The sequence below is a fragment of the Arvicola amphibius genome, chromosome X (assembly GCF_903992535.2).
Source record: "Arvicola amphibius chromosome X, mArvAmp1.2, whole genome shotgun sequence".
Lineage (NCBI taxonomy): Eukaryota > Metazoa > Chordata > Mammalia > Rodentia > Cricetidae > Arvicola > Arvicola amphibius.
The window spans coordinates 30,018,997-30,040,743 of record NC_052065.1 but is presented as its reverse complement, the minus strand read 5'-3'; the positions used below and the strand labels follow the sequence as shown (position 1 = coordinate 30,040,743).

The following is a 21,747-nucleotide window of genomic DNA, read 5'->3' as shown; positions in this document are numbered from 1 at the left end:
TAATTGGGATAATTATGGTCATTATTAATATCTATATTATTATTGGAAGACCACACCCATTTTTAGCCCCCCAATAAACTTTGATGCAGAAAGTTCTTCTCTCGTTTACTATTTAAAGTGGCATTGTAGATATATAACTGCAAGTAGATATTTAGTAGAAATGTCATATATATGCTCAGAGGCATAGAAGTGAAGCTACCCAGGCAGTAATATAAGAAAGAGTGGCTTTGAATTCTGGTTCCCTTGCTGCATAATTTTGAGTAAATTATATAAAAACTTGGTATTCATTTTCTCCATCTGTCAAGTGGAAATCCTTCCAGGTTTTGCAGAGTTGCTGATTATACTAGAAGGGCATGCATCACTGGAAATCAGCAATGTCCACTGTACCTTATAAAGATATTAATCAGTTTTATTCTTCAGCAATATGATACATGCAAACCAAACACACATTTTACCTCTTTTCCCATTTCATCCATTGTCCTCCACAGATTGTTATAATCCAAATATGCCAAGGGATTCCACACAGGTGGAAACGCACCACGGAATGGATAAGTTTTCCCCTGGAACATAACAGCAAAGGGAATCAATTTAAAATGAATAATACTTTTAAGTTACTTGGCATCCTAAAACCATCAGAACCAGGTTGGCCTGAGATGCAGGTCTATAATCCCACAAGCTCAGGAAGTTGAAGGATTCCAAATTGCCAGTCTTAGCAATTTAGTGAGATTCTGTGCTTAAAAATAAGAAGGAATAAAAGTACTGTGGATATTATTAAATAGTAAAGTTTTTACTTAGCATATATAATGCCTTGTGTTCCATCGCCAAGACTACAAAAAATAAGTAAATAAATTTAAAAATTTAAAAAATATAAATCATTTTCTCTCTCTCTCTCTGTGTGTATGAGAGAGGCAGAGACAGACAGAGGCAGAGGGGGAGAGGGAGGGAGAGAGGATACATAAAGTATGTATATATGTGTGTGTGTGTGTGTGTGTGTGTGTGTGTGTGTGTGTGTGTGTGTGTGTGTGTGTCCCCACAAGTTTGTGCTGGCAGACTTGCCTGTGTAGATAAACATGAAGATCAGGTCAACTTTGGGTATTTTCTGTGATTGTTCTCCATCTTATTTTCTTAAGGAAGGGTCTGTTATTGAACTTGCATATCACTAGTTTGACCATACTAGCTGGCTTAGTTGGTAATTATGTCTCTAGGATCTGTCTGCTTCTGCTTCCCTAGCCTAGAATCTTAGCCACCACTGTGTCTGACTGTTTTTTACCAGGGTGTTTAAGAACTGATTTCAGGTCCTCATGCCTGTACAAAACCCACCAACCCTAACCTAAAACATTTTCAAGCAACAGGACACACATCAAAGACATTTCTTTTGATGTAAATGTATTTTACCTAAATAATCCTAATTTTAATAAGATTCCTAAAATTTCTCCCAATGTTGTATTAAGTGTTTTCAGTTTATAGGAAATTATAGCCTTGACTCATTTTTACTTATTAGGACAAATAAGTATATAAAGATAAAATTCATATTAGTGTAAATGCTGAAGCCATAATAGATATGAGTGATAGCACAAATAAATGGAAGACCATCTTTAGACACATACAAGTCACATTTCAGACCAAGTCTTAAAGGTTTTCACAGGATAAATGAAGGCTGGCTAGGCTACTATGTCTGATGTAAAGAGCCAGATTATTAGCAGTGTGGAATCATTTTATCAGTTTGGGTTGTTCAACAGCCATCTTTCTTTTCTAGATGTACCCTGGTTTCCTTTTGAGAAACTGCCACTCTTCTTTGTAGTTATTGGGTAAGGAGCATGATGTTAGCTGCCATTAAAATAGGTAGAGGATAGATTCTTCCCAAGTCCTGATCTAGCCCAGCTATGAGTTTGTGATCTGACCTTGGTTCAAAGACTTGACACTGTAGTTAGCTCATTATAGCCAAGTACAGAAGAAAGTGGATTCTCTTCCCTAAAACAGCATGCCAAACAGATACTTTCGGTTGTAAAGACCATGATTCTTGTCCCTAACTTGTCAAATTTTTCCTGCTTTCTGTAGATTCTGACATGTGATCTTCCAGCCTCATAAACTCCCTTTGTTACCTCAAATCAGTTTGTGTGGCTCAGTAATAAGATTTCTAATGTGAAGACAGCATGATATCTAGAAACCATTTACTTTATTTTATTGTGTGACACATACCATATGCTAAGCAAAAACAAGGGTAAATAGAGGGTGGACTCTTAGTAAAAGAGAGACAGACTATATCATTTATAAGGTACTATCTGAAAATTTAGTTCATTTAGTGGTTCTTCGGGTTCTTCATCTACAGATTAAACGAATTGTAGATAGTGCATTAAAAAACATCTATACTTAACATGCACAGACATTTTCCTGTTATTATTACCTCAACAAAAATTATAGCAATTATTTAGCTAGAATTTACATATGCTAGATATTATAAGCAATCTAAAGATGATTTGAAGTACACAGAAAAATAGGAATAGAATATATGCAAATAACATTCCACTTTATTTAAGCACTTAGGCATTCCCAGATATTGGTTTTCTTAGGAAGTGTTAAAATCTATCCTCTGCAAATACCAAGGGGCAATTATGGTTAAAAAAATGATGTCTCAATATTTATAAAGCACAAATCTTTCCTGCTAGTAGAATTTCTCAGGAAAACTTGATTTTTTATTAATAAATATATGTAGAAAGTCAACTGCAAGCACTGCATATTATCAAAAGTAGTGCCAGACTTTCAAAAAGGTTCAAGAAAATTTCCAGATTACCAAGGCAGAGGCACAAGGCATGAGAGTATGTGCATACTCTCCCCACCCCCACAACTAAATAAGAAAACATGGCATCCATTAAATGACAAAGAAGCAAATTTCCTTTCCACTAGCAAATTCAAATAACCTTGGTTGATTATGTGATCTGATTTCTTATCAGAAAATACTATGTTGAAATGCTACAATACAACTTTTTGAGACTCCAAATCCTTTATCACTGTCATGACCATCATCAAACATTTATTGAACTTTCTCCATGCCTGGCAGTAGCTGAAACTCTTTATATGCGTTATCTCATGTAATGCTTGCACCAGCTCTGTGGGGGCAAGGACTACTAATATTTCCATTTTACAAATAAGGAAACTAAAGTCTAGTGACACCAGCTAGGAAATAGTATAAGGGTAATTTCCTCCCCCAAACTCTTCATAAAATGTTTTCCTCACTCCTATATAGTTGATGGAACATGGAGATAGATTTGTTTTAGATACATTTTAAACTTTCCTAATAAAATAAAGAAAACTCTCACAGGAGAAACTTACAATTCTTATCTATGTGTCTTTTCTGTTTCTAAAGAGTAAAATACTGAGGATGAAGCACCAAGAGTGTAATTGCCAAGGAAATGTAGCCATCTTTGGGAAAGACTAACACATTTTCTAAAAGAAACAGCCAGATACATTTTACACAAGAAAAAATGGAGAGGAGAAAGGCTGGACTTACTTGATTGCCTGGGAAGCCTTCAGAATAGCTGGTTCTTGTTACAGTTCTTCCCTAACTTGAAATCTCAAAAAAATCTGTATTTCTTCAATAAATGACTGTACTCAAACAATAGTCATATGCAAAACTGATCTCTGCTTTGAAAAAAAAAAAAAGAGGTTTTGAAATAGGGTCTCACTATGTAACTTTGGCTGACCTGGAGCGCAACATGTAGATCAGCGGCCAAAAAGTACTTTAAAAAATATTCTCCAAGAAAACAGTACAAGCAGTAGGGATAAATTCTGGTCTCACTGAAAGTGACCCCATAGTCTCCCTTAGCCATACAACTGTTCCCCACATCCAGGGGTATAGTTTGGACGTATGCTGGTTCTCTCGCTGTCAGGCCATAGTTGGAAGACTCCCATTAGGTCAGGTAAGCTGTTTCAGTGGGTAAGCCAATCATGGTCTTGCTCTCTTTGCTAGTATTCTCACTACTTCCTCTCTTTGACTGGACTTTGGGAGCTCAACCCAATGCTCCACTGTGATTCTCTGACTCTGTTTCCATCAGTTGCTGGATGTAGGTTCTATGATGGTATTTAAGAGAGTTATCAATATGACTACAGGGCAAGACTAGTTCAAGCACCCTCTTCACTATTGCATAGGACATTAGCTGGGGTCATCTTTGTGGAAGACTATGGGGTCATTGTCAGTGAGACCAGGATTTATCCCTACTGCTTGTACTGTTTTCTTGGAACACATTCTCTCTGGAGGGATATTTTGCTCAGCCAAAATATACTGGGAAGGGCCTTGGTCCTGCCTCAAAGCAATGTGCTAGACTTTGCTGACTCCCCATGGGAAGTCTCACCCTCTCTGAGAAGTGGGTATGGGGAGGGTGGAAGGTGGAGGGAGCAGAAGGGAAAAGGAGTAGGGAATAGATTTGGCATGTAAAATGAGAAAAGACAGCCTCTGAATGTGGCTGACGGTGGAGGAGGACTGAGAAACCAAGGACAATGGCAATGAACATGAACTCTACAGCATGGACGGGCTCACTGTGAGCCTTGTCAGTTTGGTTGCTCACCTTCCTGGACTTAGGGGGAGCTGGGAGGACCTTGGACTAAACATAGTGAAGGGAACCCTGATGGCTCTTTGTCTTTGGAGAGGGGTGGAGTGGGGGTATGGGTGGAATGGAGGGGAGGGAAGGGGGAGGAGGAGGTGAGGAGATGGAAATCTTGAATAAAAAAATGAGGGAAAAAAATAGTTATGGGAGCTGGAGAGATGGCTCAGCGGTTAAGAGCATTGCCTGCTCTTCCAAAGGTCCTGAGTTCAATTCCCAGCAACCACATGGTGGCTCACAACCATCTGCAATGAGGTCTGGTACCCTCTTCTGGCCTTCAGGCATACACACAAACAGAATATTGTATATATAATAAATAAATAAATAAATAAATAAATATTTTTTAAAAGTTATCTATTTTTTAAGTACTGTGTTAATTCTTTGAATGATTATAATTTTATGGTTAATTGATTTGGAAAGATTCATCTTGAAAATGGCCATCATTCAGTAAGAAGTGTAAGGAAGAAATAAAAAAATATTTAGGAAGTTAAAAAATTACATCCATTATTGTCTTCTACCTGTACGTGGATTCAGTATGACCATCTATCTCAACATCTCATTGTCACGAAATTTCTGCTATGATAGACTCTCTGTAAACTGTAAATCAAAATAAACTCCTTCTCTCTTAAAAAAAACAAACAAAAAAGTTCTCATTAATCATTTAATGAAGTATTATAAGTGTTGTATTACTAACGAAATTTTCCTCATAGAACAACACCAACTTGAGTGTGCTTACAAAAAGTTTTAAGGGCTTCCTCAATCCAAGTGTTTATAAACACACAGAGACCAAGAAAAGGTCACAGGACAGGGTGAAGGGAGAATCTAGCCTGGCAATCTCCTTAATGTTGGAAGCCATAAATAGTCTAAAAGATGTAAACTTTTATCCTGCTGACAAAGACACCAAGTAGTTTCCTCTTTAACAATTATGGCTTTTCTGTTTTCATTTTCCAAAAAACATAAATCTGCTACAAAAGCACACAGATGCGGCTAGGGACTGGGAACTTTTAAGGTAACAGCCTCCTCCTTTCTCACAAACACCTAAAAGGGCTTACTTATCAATAGCTACTTCTAGATCACAAAATTGGAGACTACTTTGACATGTGTGGCATACTAGAAGAGGCAATGAGAATGTCTCTTGGCTAAGGGAAACATGCAGAGGCTCTCTCAGTGTACTAAAATGAGACTCCATAATTTATCACCAAGATGTCAGCAGTTTCTCAATCTGAAATAAATTCTCTCTTGCACATCACCATAGAACCTTCACCTGGCGATGGATGGAGAATATGACAGAGCCCCACAATGGAGCACCGGACTGAGCTCCCAAGGTCCTGATGAGGAGCAGAAGGAGGGAGAACATGAGAAAGAAAGTCAGGACCATGAGGGGTGCGTTCACCCATGGAGACGGTGGGACAGAACTAACGGGGGATCACCAACTCCAGTTGGAATGGGACTGATGGAACATGCGACCAAACCGGACTCTCTGAATGTGGCTGATGGTGGAGGCTGACTGAGAACCCAAGGACAATAGCGATGGGCTTGGATTCTACGGCATGGACGGGCTCTGTGTGGGCCTTGTCAGCTTGGTTGCTCACCTTCCTGGACCTGGGGGGAGTTGGGAGGTCCTTGGACTTAACATAGTGTAGGGAACCCTGATGGCTCTTTGGCCTGGAGAGGGAGTGGGGTATGGGTGGAGGGAAGGGGAGGGAAGGGGGAGGAGGAGGAGAGGAGATGGAAATTTTTAATAAAAAAATGAGAAAAAAAAGAAATGACTTCATGGGCTGGAGCGATGGCTCAGAGGTTAAGAGCACTGACTGCTCTTCTGGGGGTCCTGAGTTCAATCCCCAGCAACCACATGGTGGCTCACAACCATCTGTAATGAGATCTGGTGCCCCCTCTTCTGACCTGCAGGCATGGAGGCTGAACATTGTGTACATAATAAATAAATAAATCTTTAAAATAAAAAAAAAGAAAAAGAAATGACTTCATGACCTGAGAGTAAGGCAGGGGCTCTAAAATACTACTTCTAAAAGGAAATAAAGAACCTAGAGTAGCAATTGTTCAGGTTATGCCTATATTTTGAAACCATACTATTTTTTCAAAATAGCTTTTACTGTCTGAAGGACTGAAACAGCAGAAATTTATGTTGAGTAGAATATAATGTTACTGGAATCATGCTCCAAAATATTTAAGTCCACTTGAGAATCACATCTTCAGTCTATCAATGTTCATAATAATAGCAGATTATCAACAGGACATGATAGTTTATGGCTGTCATAAACCACAAGACACACTGTTTAGACTAAGCAAGTAGCACTTCCTGACTGGCACAAGGAAGAGTTTCCTCTTCTTAATACTTTCATATTTTAGTTAAGCAAAAGGAAGTGGTCCTTCCCAAGGGATTCTAGCTATTTACAGAAATTTAAACCAAAGCAATTACATAATCATAATTAGAATAAACAGTACAAAATATTTTTTGTAAAAAATAGAAACAATACAAGTTTTCTGTATACTTTTGGGTAATTACAAAAATTACTGGCAGGGCAGCCTTTAAAAAGTATTTTCCCTCCTTCACAGATGCCATTAATTTAGGGGTAAAGAATAGTAAAGAGAAAGATGAAAATAATGGGACGATGCACAGCTGTTTAATAGCCATATTAACCTATCATTCACATACCTCATAATCCATCTATTTAAAGTCAGTGTGTAACCATGATTATATTCAAATTTAGAACATTTTCTCCACCCTATGTATAAAGTCTTACTCTGTAGTAGTCATTCTCTGTCCTTCCCCACTGCATTTTTAAGAATTGCTAAACTATTTTTCAAAAGTTGGGGCAGTATTTACGTTTTCTTCCAGTAATATATAAGGGATCTAAGACCTCTCTGTCTTTATGCAATACTGTTTTTGTCTTTTTAACAATAGCTGTTTTAGAGGGTGTGGGGTTTTGTTATTGTTTTGGAGAAAATCTTGATAATGTAGTATAGACTACATTAGAGTCTATACTAGATAGAGAATCAAATTCATGAATCTCCTGTTGCTATTTATTCACTGAGTGCTATGTGCCTCCTCATCCAGATTCACTTTGGTTTTAAATTGAAAAGGGTTTTGAGAGATACTCTCTCTATATTACCTAGGCTAGCTAGTATCAAACCCTTGACTCAAGTGATATTCACATAGGAGGATCATAAGTTCAAGGAGAACCTGGGCTATACAGCAAGATTCTGTCTCAAAGAAAAAATATTAATAAACAAAATTAAATCTTACAATACTTATGCTCATATTATTATCATTTTTTTGGTTTTTCGAGACAGGGCTTCTCTGTGTAAAAGCCCTGGCTGTCCTGGAATTCCTCTGCCTCCTGAGTTCTGGGATTAAAGGCGTGTGCCACTAACTCCCGGTGCTTACATTATTTAAGTAGAGGTTACCATCTTTCCACCATGACACTTCTAAATCACTAGCTCTGCTGCTTTATTAGCTAAATGACAATAAGGCTCATACTGAAGACTGAACTTCTATAGAACAATTTGCTATTTATTATTCTAAGCTTCCCTCAAAACTCTTTTGTGCAATCTATCATCCATCCATCCATCCATCCATAAGTCTGTCTGTCTATCTATGCACACTATGGATCTAATACAGAGTCTTGCACATGCTAACCAAGTTCTCTAATACTTAACTGTATCCTCACCCTCAAAAGCAGTTTTATGAATTAATGAGTAAATGCATTGGAACAGCATGATCTGGAGTGGTTATATAACTTCTCTCTCCAAGGCTATAAAGGATAGAGTAGAAAGGATGAAGAACAGATATAAAGTACTTGGCTTTAAAAATACCTTAAATGGCATTAAAATGAAAACTAACAAGCTACTCATTTCACACAGCTCTCTACTGTTTAGATTCTATTAACCTTCATTTGTGGGATTATTATTTTTATCATTTTATTATTATTAAAGATTTGTTCCAGTGTCTTCCCATAACACAGTCTTCAGGTTCTATATACTAGGACCAATAAAGTATCATATAGTGATCACTTGGCTCTTTTGTGGGTAGATTCTTCCATAGAGCATTTGAGGGAGAATCTATCTACCTTATAGCAAATCCCACACAAACTTATAATGGAGTTTCATGTGTTTAAGTACTTGCATAGAACAGCTGAGAGGATACAAGGGCAAGCCATTACAATAGGCAAGAACATTTTATTTGGGAATGTAGTCTTCATTCATCTAAAAAATGTAGATTAATCATTAAGCTAGAATGATCAGTATTGTTAGAGTAAGTAAGTATTCTCAACCAAGGGAGAATTTGTTCCCTAGATATGTTTGTTAATGTTGGCAGATAGTCTTGATTGTTACAACTGGGCACAAGATGATGCTATGCATCCTATAATGAAATAGGTAGCCCTCTAAAACAAAGAGTTATCTGATCTACAATATCAAAACTGAGAAATCATGCTGAACAGAGATATATAAACTGTGAATATCATAAACTGTGTGGGTTCCAGCTCTGATCATCATCATTATAATCATCATCATTTGTGTGTGTGTGTGTGTGTGTGTGTGTGTGTGTGTACAGGCTCACACATGCTACAGCATGTATATGGAGGTCAGAAGACAATCTTTCAGAAGTCAGTTCCAGTAATCCAAGTTCAAATTAGTATTAGGCAGCAAGGGCTTTTAACCACCAAGCCATCTCTTCAACCCCCACTGATCACTTAATCTCTTTTTACTTGCAGTATTTCTGGATTACTTCAGAATATATTCCAGGCTACTTATTTAAATATGGAATATAAGGATCCTAACATTAGGCCTACTATATCAGGGTGTTGAACCAGGGAATCTATATTTTTAATAAGTAGCAGATCATCCTGATACTCACTAATAGTTGTCCATTATTATATTTTAGTACTTATTTAAAAAATTATCTTATCCATTATCTATGGTTATTGGCAAAGTTAATGACATTCTTTGAATGATAAAATGCCAAAATTGTAAAAATGCTTAATTTTGCTAACACAATCTGTTTTGAACTTATGTTCATTAAACTTCAAAAATAATAAAGCTGGATAATGTAGGACATATCTATAATCCCAGCAGTTGAGAAGCTTGAGGAGTAGGAGGATCACAAATTTCAAACCAGCAAGACCCTCCCTGTCAAAACAAACAACACAAAACACAAAGGGAAATGATCCATTCTGTTTCAGATGTTCATTTGCTATTCTTTCCTACTTTTCTTTTTTAGGGGTGGGAAGGCACAGGTGTTTATAACCCAGGCTAGCCTCAAACTTGTGATCTTCCTACATTAATTACCTATGCACTAGGATTATAGCCTCATGCCTGCCTTCCTAATTTGTTTTTAGAGAATTATTTATTTAATAACGTGGGATTCCCCTCTGTATGCTCTGAATATGTTTTATTACCATTGGTTAATAAAGAAGTTGTTTTGGCCTATGGCAGGGCAGACATGAGGTAGGTGGGTAAACTAAACTAAATGCAGGGACAAAGAATGCGGAGTCAGAGACACCATGTAGGTGATGAAGGAGAAGGATACCGAAATTTACCAGTAGGTCATAGCCTCGTGGTGATACATAGATTAATAGAAATGGGTTAATTTAAGATATAAGATCTAGTTAGGAATATGCCTAAGCTATTGGCCAAACAGAATTGTAATTAATATAGTTTCTGTGTGATTATTCAGGTCCGGGCAGCAGGGAAATGAACTAGCAGTTTCCATTTACAATTTTACTCTTCTTACATTCTTCATATACTTCTAATTCCATGTCTGATTTCTCTTACTTTCATTGCTCCTAGATAACACTGTATTATCATTAGCAAATACATCAAAAGATAATATAATATGGGTAGCCTTGGATGATTTTTATAAGTTATATATGTCTAAAGATATTCAGTCATTTATAATATAGATTGTTTTTAACCATACTTGTAGAGAGGTATGTATGTATAAACAGATTATGTTTAAACCCCGTTAGTGCCTAACAGACAGAATTAAATTTATGTTACTATGCTCTTAGTTCAGATTCCTGTCATACCAACTACTACCCCATCAACCTCCATGTTAGTAAGAGATAGCCAGATCAATCCTACAATACCACTGAGCTGGATTCTCCTTTGAGAACTTATCAGGCATGCCCCTAGACCTGGAAGTTATATGTATGAGCAAACAATGACCTGGCAAGATGTGGTCTCAAGCATCCCACCTAGATACCTCAGTCATAAACCACTTGTGCATCCTCTGCTGAATGACAAGAACAAGACCCCCTGGCCTTTTGCCAGGCTCACCACTATATTATACTGATTTATACATGTGGCTAACTTTCCAGATTATTCTCAATGCACCCAAGACGACAGACTATGCTTCAAATGTGTTTGTACCTGTTCTATTTAGACTCCCTTGTGACTAGGTGAGTTCCAATAAATGTTTGTTTAAAAAAAAAAGATACAAAGTGGAAAATGAGGTACCTGTTTTTTTACAGCCTAGCTTGTATCACATCTAGCTTTCCCAGAAAATGTTTGATCACTTTCAACACAAACAAGTCTCTCTTTTTTTCCTCTCTTTCATGGCCCCACAAAAATAACAACTTCTAGTAAAATGCTGACTCAGCAAGGACTTTTTGTTTGTTTTTTGGTTTTGGGTTTTTATTTTTTTTTTTTGAGACAGGGTTTCTGTATAGACCAGATTGGCCTCAAACTCAGAGACCTCTGTATCCCAAGTGCTGGGATTAAAGACTTGTGCCATCACTGCCCCGCTCAGCACTGACTTTTAGTATCAGTTCTACATACAAACTTTTTCCAACATTACTGTCAAATTGATAAGAATTTACTATATGGAAGATGATGAAGGGAACAGAGAAAGATAGAAGACTCAGTGTCTTGTGAATTTAAATTGTAAATCTCTAAATCATTTCACATGATAGCATTTCTCACACTAATCTTTCCAGATGCTATATGAAAATGGGCTCTAGGGTCATAAATCTGGGAAATCTTGGCTTATAGTAAAGCAATCTTCTTTATTGCCCGACTCTGTAGGACTTTTTTAATTTGTTAATGGGAATCTTGACTCTCTAATACAAATTTAGAATATGGAGTACTTGCAAAATGTATCTGACTACCAAACTCGTGCAGTGCATGTTTTTAGATTGATGTCATTTAGAAAGTACATACTCAGAAAATATTTCCATAGATATTATTTTTCCACATTCTTGCTTGTACTGGCAGAATACTGAGACAGCATGAGAGAACATTCTACCTATAACCCATGAGAAGACATTCTCACTTGTAACCCTTCTGTACAAGAGGGTACCATTACACAGGTGAAATAAACTGAAACGACTTGTATATATAGTTAAAAATAAAAGGGTATCATGGGTTCTGTGCAGAATCTCTGCCATAGGCACTTTTCCCTTTGTCACAAGACAACAAAGTAAGAAAATTTGTCATAAAAGATAAAAAAGATCAAGTCAGAACAGAGTTTGATAGCTAGACTGTTAGCTGAGTATGTCCATGTTGTATTTTCCAACAATGGGACAGATGCAGGTCTGCCCCTGTACTGGAAGAAATTACTTAACTAGATTGCTCTAGGATCAGCAGATACCAGACTAAATACAATCCTCCTCGTATTTGGAGGATTGTAAAGAATCCTCCAAATCAAAGAAGTATCTTTTAAAAATAGCCACAAGTACTAAAGATTATTCCAGTAGCAGATGCACAAATAATTAATTAGCAACTGTTCTAATTTCTGTGCTCCAAGATTTTATTACATTAGCCAGCAAGTGTTGCCAAATTGATTCCCTCCCTATTATCTCCTAAGTCTGATTTTATGAGACATTTACCTCCTGGATAACTATGAAAACTAGGCCACAGAGTACTTTGACAAACACATAAAATTAAATCTCAGCTTGCAATTCACATGTGTATCATGTGAATCTGAAAAATTACAGGAAAGGTATGGGAATGAAATAAAATAGAAGAGTTTAGTAATCATTCCCTTTGTTTGAAAGTGTTAACATGAGAACAATCTTCTAGAATGAAAAATACTTATACAAATTATACTGAGTAGCAGTTAATATTTGAGAATATTTGTATGGTTCCATTGAGAATTTTCTTCTGATTACATGAAACCCAAATACAATTAAAAAAATAAAAGGAAGTTCTATAGAAATAGTATTGGATAGCTCAATTATTAGTTATTGACATTATCATTATTTGTATGTTTTTAACTTCAAATTATATTTGGGAAGGATAGTTATTGATGAGGCTCTCACAACTGTCATTTTATGTCATTTCTATAAGACCTTGAAGCAAAGACATTCTTACAACTTTTTTTTCTCATCTTAGTAGAAACAGTCACTAAAATACTAAGATCCATCAAACTTTCAAAAGGTATTCTTTAAATTTGACCTAGAGGTGAAAAGGTTTTGAGTCTATATCTGAGACAGAGAACTACATGGCAGCACCAATCTTGTCAGGTGGCAGAGTATTGGGTAATGGCAGGAACACTTTCTGGTTAGACCAACATGGGACAACTGAATTTCACTTCTTCAGGAAGAGCCCAGAATGGAATGAGAATGGGATTCATAAGACACTAGAGTGTTTTTCAGGTTTCAATTGATATAATGCAACTCTGGAGAAGTTTGAAAAATGAGGACCAAATATTAAGCATTTTGAATGCAGTTTGTATATGTTTTGTAGTCTGAAGGTAGGGGTTATAGAGATGGAAACACAAAGGAAGCAAAAGGTGAGGAAAAGGAGACTTCCTTCCTTCCTTCTTTAAAAAATATTTAATGAGTTCTTAAGAACTGTGAACATGCTTTGGTCATATTTAGTCAACTCTTCTCAGATCCATCTCCCTTAACTACCTATCCAACTTTTGTGCATTAAAAAAACATCAAGACTAATTTGTGCTGCTCAAATATTCATGGATGTGACCTTCCAATGGAGCATGGTTGACTTATCAGGAGCTACTCAGAACGTTGGATATGAAGTAACATGCCTAGTTGATGAACTATTAACACTTGATAGCTGTAAAAGGAAGAAGAGTTAGTTTTCTCTAAGAAAGAGGATATTTTCATCTTGGATGATATCATACAGACTAGCATAATTTTTCTGAAGAAAGCTGTTTATTTAATGTTTCATTCCACTCAGAAAGTTATTGTGACTATTAACCCAAATACCAAAGCTACAACTGAGAAGGTGATTGCAGATCCACAACCTGATGTGAACAAAATCATTCATATCTAACCACTCCAAGACAGCAAGGCAATTCTAGTACTTTTCAATGAATGGTTAGAGAAAATTTCTACAATGAATTATCACTAATAAAACATGAGAATAACCAGTAATGGTAGTGAATCTCTGTAATCTCAATACTTTGAAGGTTGAGGCAAGATAGTGAGAACTTGTCTCAAAACAAACAAACAAACCAGAATAGAAGGGATAGAAAAAGAAGGAAGAAAGGATGCAAAGATCAAAAGGGCTCTGTGTGAAAAGAGATAGCACCAGTCCCTGTGTTTCATTGCCAGCACCATGAGAAAGGGAATTTCTATGCATAATTAGTGGCGATGGTTGTACAACAGTGTGAATGCACATAATGACAATGAGTTATATACCTAAAATGGTGAGTAATGATAGTAAAAAAAATTTACTAACCTCTCTTAACTATGTTATGGGCTTACACTTTGACTGAGTAGAATACTTCTACTATAGAACCTAGAAAGTAGCTTCTGAGGGGAAATGGATAGTGGCATTTGCTTTCAGTGCTGTGAGAAAACCCAGTGTCAAAAGCTTATAATTCTGTCATTTAGATCTCACAAGCAGCAAATTAAATCTTTGAAAAAAATTTTCTCAATCTCTCTCTCTCTCTCTCTCTCTCTCTCTCTCTCTCTCTCTCTCTCTCTCTCTCTCTCTCTCTCTCTCTCTCTCTCTCTGTGTATGTGTGTGTAAGTTACTCAGAACTATTTAAAAGCTACCTGCATATGTATTTATATTGTATATTTGATAAATCAAACTAAAGATATTTAAATATTTTAGCCGCTGTTTAAAAAAATAAAACACCTACCCACCAGGTCTAGTGGCACACGCCTTTAATTCTGCGTGATTGCGAGACAGAGGCAGACAGATCTCTGAGTTTAAGGCCAATCTGGTCTACAGAGTGAGTTCCAGGACAGCGAGACCTACACAGAGAAACCCTGTCTCGAAAAACCAAACCAAACAAACAAAAATTCTACTTATAAATGGGAAATTGAAATGAGATAAAATGTCTATAATCACAATGATGTAAAAGGCAAATAATAGTATCATGAACTCAGAAAGGATGCAGTTAGCAAATTAAAAGGGTAGCAATATCCCTTTGTTTTTTCAGGTTTCTGAAAGGGGTTGAAAGTAAAAATACAACTTCTTTTTGAGATAAAAGAACCATATTTTATAAATTAGTATAGAAAAGATGCTAAAATAATCTCAAAATTAAATACCCCTATTCAAAAGAAACACATTTAAACCAAGAGTCAAAAACAAGGTCATATTAGTAAGCACTGAGAGGAAGTAACACAAAAACAGACCTTTTGTCTTCTACAGGATACTTTGGCTGAAACCAAGTTCATCTCTTAGCAACAACAACATATACTTAGTATTCTAGGACACACACGTTCTGAAACACTTTTGAGCTTAGAAACCAAGAGTCATAGACAGAATAGAAAATCTAGTACTAGGAAAAACACCATGTTGTTACTAAGTTTCTGAAGTTTTAAATAAAGCTTTATCACACCACTCTCTAAAAATAAATGTTTAGTGCATATTTCTGACTCAAGTTTTACTTAGAGAGGATGTAAAATATAGGGAGAAAGTGAGAATGCATAAATATCTCAATTTCTATTTCAAAGCAGGTCCAGAAAATGCCCGTTCAGGTTCAGATTGGGTTTTCCCTCTCCACATCCTTCATCACACACTATAAAACCTAACAAAATGTTTCTATTACTTAATGGAACTCATTCATAAAACATTAATTAACAGTCTTATCTAGAATAGTGAATTCAATATCTTCCTATTTTTCCTTACTATAATAATATCCATTTATAGTTTCCTCATTGTATTTAGAACATTCACTACACTTAGTATTATAACATTGCTATTTTAGGCTTCTGGACCAAATGACTGAGCAAAATCCCACCAGCCTCATATATGGGGACACAGAACAAATATGAGACGATGCTTAGAAAAAAAGCATCCAAAGAACTAGAACAAATACAAACTGTAAAGCTGCTTCCTAGAGTCCACCCCCCCCCCCACACACACACAGCACAGAGGAGTAGAAAGAGCTTGATTTGCATTCCTTCTCAGTGGCTCTTCTTGGCAGGTTAATTGGCCTCTGAAACTCAGGCCTTTTTGGTAATATGAGCTACAGTCCCTATATAATAGCCTTCAGGAGAGTAAGAGTTAAGTGAAATAACAGAAATAAAACTTTGAAATCAGGCCTGGAACACAGTAAGGGCTCCATAGAGGAACACAGTAAGGGCACCACTTACTACCAATGCTGACCTTGAAGAATCAAGTACATGGCAGAGATTGTTTTTTATTTTTGAAGGGGGTTATTAACGCATAGCCTCATATAATTGAAGTTTGTCTTGAACCCCTTGCACCTCCTGCCTCCACTTTTTAAGTACTGGGATTATAGGCATGTACCACCAAGAATGGCTGTACGGGAGAGATTCAAATACACCATTTGTTTCCCAAAATGCAAGTGATGCATAAGTTTATCACCAAAGTTTCCATAGACTACATATTTAATAATTATGACCTAATAGAGATACTGTGTTGAGGTGCATGACCATGAGACAGCAACAAGTGAGAGATTAATAACTACTTTGTTGTTGTTTGAGACTAGGTAGTATTATAGCCTAAACTGGCTTTGAATTTACCATCTGATGTGGGACGCCCTTCTGTATGTTGTGAATATGTTTTATTACCATTAGTTAATAAAGAAACTACTTTGGCCCACACACACACACACACACACACACACACACACACACACACGCAGGAAATCCAAGCAGAGAGAGAGAAAAAAGAGAGATAAAGAAGGTAGAGTCTGAGAGAAGCCAGCAGCCACCATGGAAGCAAGATGTGAGGTAACAAGTCACATCCTCATAAAATGTAAACTAATAGAAATGGGTTAATTTAAACACAAGCACTAGCCAGAAATAAGCCTGAGCCATCATTTAAACAGTTTGTAATTAATTTTTAAGCCTCAGAGTGGCTTTTCAGGAACTGGCAAGTGAGAAAGAAACCTCCAGCTACAACCATCCTCCTGCCTTAGTCTCACAAGTATATCCACAAATTAAGCTAATAACTATATAATGAGAGCAACCTCAGAGTATCAATGTCAAGGCTACAAGGTACCTTTTCCCAGTAGCTCTTATGTAACAGCTCAGTGACATTTATGTTTTGGTAAAAGAAAAATATAATAGGGGTTGAGCATGTCCTATCTCCAGAAAAATAAAGGTGTACCTTTTCTTGGAAACAGAAATATCAAAGGTCTTATTTACCTGTTAGAGAAGGACTCAGCAACAATATAGGCAACCCTAGTACCACTTTTAAAATAATTCTCTTTTTTTGGCTTAGACACCTGATATATCATGAGCATTTCCTTAAAATTTATCATGAGCTCATCTTCTGTTAAATCTTGAAGTAAGGTTCTCTCGAAATATAATTTTATTACATCAGCATTTCTAAAAGTTATGATTCCCTGTGAAATCCAGAAAATTCCATGGGTATTGGAAAGATCAATACTTAATTGAATATACTAAATTCAGAAGGTCATGTCAAGAAGGTTGAGCAGCATACCAGAATCTTATAACTTGCAGGCAACATCCAGATTCTTAAACGCCAGTTTTCCATTTTAATCTTACTTTGTCTCAACTAAGAATAATGGGATGAAGAGTTGATAAGATGGCTTAGTGGGTGGAAGGGCTTGCCATCAAGTCTGATGACCTGAGTTCAAACCCTGATACATTCATGGTAGAAGAAGAAAAGTGACTCTCACAGGTTGTTCTCTGATCTCCAAACCTGTATCATAGTATGTGCATATATACACAAACACACACACATGTATATGCACTAAACATGATTTAAAAAATAATAATGATGGTGTCCAGGGAGATGGCTCACAGTTAGAACAGTACTTATTGTGCAAGAAGAAACTAGTTCTGATCCCTAAGCCTGGGTACAGCATTGTACACCTGTAATCCCAGCACAAGGAGGACACCAACAGGCAGGTACCTGGGTCTTGCAGACCAGTCAGTCTAGCTGTATCAGTAAGCTCCAGATTCTTGTGAAAGACTTTGTCTCAAAAGTAAGGTAGAAAACAGTTGATGTATGGTTTCAACATATAGTCACACATATGTGCAGACACACATAGGCACTCATATACATACATAGAAAGAGAAGAGAGAGAGAGAGAGGAGAGAGGAGAGAGAGAGGAGAGAGAGAGAGAGAGAGAGAGAATCTAGGACATTGAATTACTCACCATGTGCCCCTGCCAAATTCTTACATTGCTCTCATGTTTATATATGGACTTATATAACCAGGAGATCAAAAAGTACTTAGCTGAGGACATAACTGACTGCAAATTTTCAGTGTTTAAAATGTACAAAAAGGAACATGGAACTGGCAGAGTAAGGGAGTGGAAAAAAGCATTGTCTTTCACTAACTACATCTGCTTATTTATCAGCCAGTCTTCACTGAAACTGATGGCGAGATATTTTACAAACAGAAGAGGCAAAGTGCTCTTCTATTCACTATTTCAGTTTCATTTCCTGGAATACATAGTGAAGTAAATAAGATCATGCTTTCAGGGATAAGTAGACTGTTACTAGTTTCATAGCTTTTTCAAGTCACTCTATCTCATTGAACCTTAGTCTTCTCATCTGCAGAATGGGGAAAATCATGACAGCCTAGGGAACAGATATAAGAATATAATTAGTTCATACATAAAAAAGGACTCAGTTCTTTTATTGTTATCCTCTAGGAACAATAAAGTTCTTTCAGCACCTGACTCACTGAAAGAATGAATAATGTACATGAGTCTACTCAACTGGTTTCCCACACTTCCCAGTTAAAGTGCAGAGTAGGTTGCTATGACTATGTAAGTAGTTTAGCACAAAGGATTTGGTTTCCTTCTTCACATCAAATATGAAAATGTAAAAGGTTTCTGTAAATGGGAATTCCTATTATTTTTATTGTTATTATTACCCATTAGGCTAGGAAAATGCTATGCTTTATGGAAATGAGAAAATAGGAAATTGTTTTCACTGTGCCCTAATGAAGCCAACATTTCAAAATAGTTTGTATAATTATTTTATGGTGTTTGAGATTGAATCAAAGGCCTCCTACATACTATGCAAATTCTCTGTCCCAAGATATAACTTTAGGTGTCAGCACTTTATAAAATCTCTTAATACTTTTTTGATCTTCTCTTAACCTCTGAGTGCTCAATATGTCTAAAGAATACTTGTTTGTCTTCTCACCTATTACTGTCACATAATCATAAGCATCCGAAACTACATGTTTATCAAATTTGCTAAGATTCCTGAACTCCTGGTTGTCTATTACTATGCATAGATCACAAGTGTCCTTAATTCCTAGAAAACTCTCAATGCTTTAGCCTCCAGACCCAACATGATTATATACAGTCAGAGAAAGATGTGTCTTTTGCAAAGAGGTGTGGTGACTGGTATGGAAATCATGTCATTTGGTATGAGTAAATGTCCCTTTCCCTCATAGTTTCAGGAACTGTCCTACAATAGCAGATTGTAAAGTTAATTTCTCAAGCATTTTTCTAGGTTCTAGTCACTACATGTTTGGCTTCAGTGAGAAACAATAATAGTGGAAAAAGGCTATTGTTTCTTAGGTGGATCTGAGGAGCTGAGTTTAAACAATCTCTTCTTTAAACACGAGGAAACACACAAACAAGCTACATTTTCCAAGAGGAAATGCCAGGTACAAAGCAAATGAACAAAGTATTCAAAGACATGCTGGGTAACAATGCAGAAAAAGAACCAATTCAAAAGCTAAAATGGCTTCAAATTGTTCTGTTCTTTGGGCCTTTAGAACTAGCTCCTAGGTGAATCAGGAGTTGCCTGGAACTATGAAAAAAATGCACAGGTGTGTGTGTGTGTGTGTGTGTGTGTGAGTGTGTGTGTGTGTGTGTGTGTGTGTGTGCGCGCGCGCACCTGTCTGTGTGTCTGTTTGTTCAAGTAAATCCATCTCCTGTGGCATGCAAATGGATTAAGAAAGGAAGTACGGTACAACCTAGGAAGGCTATGGTAGGTATCATAGTTACTTTTCTATTGCTATGACAAAATACCCCGGGCACCCAGGCCGGTGGGAGGTCCCCTCCTTCATTTGACTGCCCGGAGCAAGGTAGGCCTTTGTCTGAGAGCTGCTTGGCCTGCAAGGGGACCCCACAGTCTGCAGAAGGATCCATCATTCTTTGGAGTGAGTGAGGAGTGAGTGCCCGAACCGCGGCAGCTGCCCGGAGAGGGACCACCGACTCTCCACAACTCCCCCTGCCACCAGCACACTTCCTGCTCTTCCTGCAGGGGTTATTCTCCCCGGATACTGCCTCTCTTTTCCTGTCCCTTCCCAGCTTGCACCCAGAATCCTCCCCCCCTCCCCCTGCCTCATCCTCCCATCTTTGGGGCCACAAAATCCCACAGCTCAGCCTGTTTGGGCTCTGGGGACCTGGAATTGAGTGCACCCAGGCCAGTGGGAGGTCCCCTCCTTCATTTGACTGCCCAGAGCAAGGTAGGCCTTTGTCTGAGAGCTGCTTGGCCTGCAAGGGGACCTGAAAGTCTGCAGGAGGATCCATCGTTCTTTGGGGTGAGTGAGGAGTGAGTGCCCGAACGGCGGCAGCTGCCCGGAGAGGGACCACCGACTCTCCACAACTCCCCCTGCCACCAGCACACTTCCTGCTCTTCCTGCAGGGGTCCTTCTCCCCGGATACTGCCTCTCTCTCCCTGTCCCTTCCCAGCTTGCACCCAGAATCCTCCCCCCCTCCCCCTTCCTCATCCTCCCGTCTTTGGGGCCACAAAATCCCACAGCTCAGCCTGTTTGGGCTCTGGGGACCCAGAATTGAGTGCACCCAGGCCGGTGGGAGGTCCCCTCCTTCATTTGACTGCCCGGAGCAAGGTAGGCCTTTGTCTGAGAGCTGCTTGGCCTGCAAGGGGACCTCACAGTCTGCAGAAGGATCCATCATTCTTTGGGGAGGATCCATCATTCTTTGGGGACACCAAACACCTCCGCGCTCCTTTTGAAGGAAGAGATGGGCAGGCGCCAATGCAGGAGCTCCTCCAACAACATGAAAGGCAACATGACATCACCACAAGCCAGACATCCCGAAACAACAAGAATTGAACACCCTACTCCAGAAGATATAGAAGAAACCGACATTAAACAGTACTTTATAAAAATAATAGAGGACCTTAAACAGGAGGTAAAAAACTGCCATAAAGAAATGGAGATGACAAACAAAAAGGTAGACGAAATAAATAAATCTCTCAAAGATACCCAAGAAAAACAAGAAAAACAAGAAAAAGCAATCAAACAGGTAAGGGAAACAGTACAAGACCTGATAAATGAAATGGAGGTATTGAAGAAAACACAATCTGAGGGACGACTGGAAATGGAAACTCTGAGTAAACGAACAGAAACTTCAGAGACAAGTATTTCCAACCGAATACAAGAGATGGAAGAAAGAATCTCGGACTCTGAAGATACTATAGAGGAAATAAACTCACAGATTAAAGAACTAAACAAATCTAACAAATTCTTAACACAAAACATTCAGGAAATCTGGGACACCATGAAAAGACCAAACCTAAGAATAATTGGGGGTAGAAGAAGGAGAAGAATTACAACTCAAAGGCCCAGAAAACATATTCAACAAATTATAGAAGAAAACTTCCCCAACCTAAAGAAGGATGTTCCTATGAAGGTACAAGAAGCCTACAGAACACCAATAGACTGGATCAAAAGAAAGCATCCCCACGCCATATAATAATCAAAACACAAAACATACAGAATAAAGAACAGATATTAAGAGCTGCAAAGGAAAAAGGTCAAGTAACATATAAAGGGAAAC

At 37.7% G+C, this 21,747-nt stretch overlaps 1 protein-coding gene across 1 annotated transcript in view; it reads right to left on the bottom strand.

Annotated features, from left to right (window-relative positions):
- Positions 1–21,747, bottom strand: part of Maoa (monoamine oxidase A) — a 75,373-nt gene that overhangs the window by 23,033 nt on the left and 30,593 nt on the right. The window contains 2 exon segments of the mRNA XM_038316168.1: positions 456–560; positions 5,857–5,862. Coding sequence (XP_038172096.1) covers positions 456–560; positions 5,857–5,862 — 111 coding nt within the window.